At 41.5% G+C, this 3,218-nt stretch overlaps 1 protein-coding gene across 1 annotated transcript; it reads left to right on the top strand.

Moving 5' to 3' along the window:
* Positions 1-749: 749 nt before the first annotated feature.
* Positions 750-2,858, top strand: LOC141632551 (uncharacterized). Its single transcript, XM_074445091.1, has 3 exons — positions 750-1,626; positions 1,717-1,796; positions 1,887-2,858. Exons 1-3 carry the CDS (start codon positions 750-752, stop codon positions 2,856-2,858), a joined length of 1,929 nt encoding a protein of 642 aa, XP_074301192.1.
* Positions 2,859-3,218: the final 360 nt, after the last annotated feature.

The following is a 3,218-nucleotide window of genomic DNA, read 5'->3' as shown; positions in this document are numbered from 1 at the left end:
ATGCTAGACGGAACTTTTGGAAGGAAATCCGTCAAGCCGAAGACTTGAGTACACTTGAATCCGTTTACGCCAAATTTGTCGCAGAAACTCAATCCTTTGAAGAGGATATTTCTACTTCTGTCGTTGCTCAGATCATGCCTAAATTATCTAGCCATTATGAGCCCACGCTCGCTTCGATACCTAAGGGTTTCAAACTCCCTGCAACTGAAAATGGCACGTTTGATATCCGCCCTTCCTATATCGGTATAGTGGAGCGAAACCAATTCGGAGGTAAGGGAGGTGAAGATCCTGGCAAGCATATGGAATCATTTACAGATTATTGCTCAACAATCCCTCTTACTGCAAGGGTAATACAAGACCAGGTGAAGGAAACCATGTTTCCTTTTTCTTTGAAAGACTATGCTCGCGAGTGGTATCGCGATTTAGACAAGGAAGCAGCTGGAATAGCTGACTGGAATTCTTTAGTACTTGCCTTTTACAAGAGATATTACCCTCCACAGTGAACAAATGCTCTACGGGAACAGATTACTATCTTCAAGCAGTCTCCAACTGAAGATTTGAACGAGGCTTGGGTCTGTTTCAAGAGGCTTATTCGCTCCATTCCTCATCACGGGTTTCAACCATGGTTCCTTTGCATCCAATTTTATAATGGGTTGTATGACGATCATAAGGCCATTCTTGATGCTTTCGCAAATGGTAGGTTCCAGAAGAATATTGATGATGATAAGGGCTAGAATATTATTGAGGAGATGGCTACCCATACAACAGAGTATGGAAATCCGAGGGGTAGTGTGCGAGGTAGTAGCGGGGATAATAATGCCGTTGCAGCACAATTAGAAGTCTTGAATGCAAGATTTGAGAAACTTGAGATGAGTCAAGCCTCAGGAAGTCAGAAGATAGTTAATGCTATGATGCAACAAGAGCCTATTTGTGAAAGACGTGGAATTGAGGGACATTATGCAGCTGAATGTATGACGGAGAAGGAGCAAGTGCTTGCTTTTCGTGACTACAAGCAAGCTAGTCCGTACTCCAATTTTTACAATGAGAGAACTAGGGAGCATTCTAATTTCTCTTGGAAAAGAAAAAATGTATTGAATCCTACTCCATCACCACCGCAACAATATCAACAAACTTATGTTCCACCGCATCATAAACAACAAGGGTTTCAAAAGCCTCCATCATTTTCTCCGCCTCAGCAAAACACCTCTCAAAATCCAAGTGACATGACGGAGTTAAAGGGTATGGTGAAATATCTTATGATACAACTCCAAAAGAGTGATCAAGCTAAGGATGCGTCAATTAAGATGCTAGAGACTCAGATAGCACAATTGGCATCTAAGCAAGCTACTAGGCAACCGGGTTTGTTGCCATCTCAGCCGGATCAACCTCAAGATATAGCTAATGCAATACATCTTCAAAGTGGTCTTACATATGATGGACCGGAGATGCCTAAAAGGAGCGATAATATCATTATTGAAGAATTAGATGTGGATACGGAAGCTGAAACGTTAGGCGAGAGTGCTGTATCTGCTGATTTTAGTCAATCGATTGTAAATGTGAGTCGCTCGAGTAAAACTTGTGAAGTGGAAGGAAAAGATGCTGAATTTAGTCTATCGACTGAAAATGGTAGTCGATCGACTGAGGTCGGTAGTCGATCGACTGGAGAAGTCAGTCGATCGACTAAGTTGACTGACGAAGTTGATGTTTCGTTCAAAGCTGCTGATGGGCCGTCTTCTATGGTTGATAAGACGCCCAATGCTGATAAAGGGAAGAAGAAAGCTACTGAGCCACCCATAGTAATCAAAGTTCCAATTCTGGGACGATTGAAAAACACAAAGATCGAGCGATAGTTCGGTAAGTTCATGGAGGTCGTCAAAAATCTTCAGGTAACCATACCATTCACTGAGCTAATTACCCAGTTTCCATCTTATGCTAAATTTATGAAAGACGTCTTGACTCGTAAGATAAACTTTAATGAAATGGAGACCATTGCTTTTACAGAAGAGTGTAGTGCACTCCTACAAAGCAAGTCTCCCCCTAAGTTAAAGGACCCGGGTAGCTTTTCAATCCCTTGTACTATTGGCACTCATGTTATAGATAAAGCCTTATGCGATTTGGGGGCGAGTGTAAGTGTTATGCCTTATTCAGTTTGCGAGAAACTGAATATGGGAGACCTAAAAGTTACCAGTGTGACCTTACAAATGGCTGATAGGTCAGTGAAGCGTCCTTTAGGTATTTTGGAAGATGTCCCCGTACGGATAGTTAAATTCTTTATACCTGTTGATTTTATTGTCTTAGATATGGCTGAGGACACCCACATTCCCATCATATTGGGTAGGCCATTCTTACATACTGCATGGGGCATAATAGATGTCAAGCAGGGACGTTTGACCCTAGAGATAGGAGATGAGAAAGTGACTTTTAACTTAGCTAGCACACTGGCTAGGCCTATGATAGAGGACACCTGTTATGCAATAGACATTGTTAATGAGTCTATGTTTGATTATTGGACAGGATCCCTGATTAGAGACCCGTTAGAGGCTTTGATAGTTCTTGATGATTATGCAGAGGACATACAGGTTGACTACGAGAAAATGACTGCTGCTTTAGAAGGTCGGGAGTTCTCTATTGAGAAAGGTGAGATGGTAAATGCAATAATGGAAACCTCTTATGCTGCTGAGGTAAAGAAACCCGAGCTCAAACCTCTCCCCTCACACATTAAGTATGTGTTTCTAGATGAATCAAAGCTTTGGGTTACAGTTTGGATGACCTTCAGGGCATCAGTCCTGACATTTGTATGTACGGAATCGAGTTATAGGAAGATCATAAGCCCTGCAAATAAGGTCAGCGAAAGTTGAACCCGGAAATGCAGGATGTTGTTATGGCAGAAGTGATGAAATTGCTTGATGCATGTATTATTTATACTGTTGGCAACTCTAAGCGGGTAAGTCCAGTTCAGGTAGTCTGGAAGAAAGGAGGGACTACAGTGGTAAAAAATGATGAAAATGAACTAATACCGACTAGAGTTGTAACAGGTTGGCGGATGTGCATTGATTATAGACAGTTAAATGCTGCCACAAAAAAAAGATCACTTCCCCTTTCCCTTTATTGACCAGATGTTAGAAAGATTGGCCACACATAAATTTTTCTGTTATTTAGATGGATATTCAGGTTTCTTTTAGATTCCAATCCATCCTGATGATCAGCATAAGACTGCT

The sequence above is a fragment of the Silene latifolia genome, chromosome Y (assembly GCF_048544455.1).
Source record: "Silene latifolia isolate original U9 population chromosome Y, ASM4854445v1, whole genome shotgun sequence".
NCBI lineage: Eukaryota > Viridiplantae > Streptophyta > Magnoliopsida > Caryophyllales > Caryophyllaceae > Silene > Silene latifolia.
This window is presented reverse-complemented; position numbering and strand designations above follow the sequence as displayed.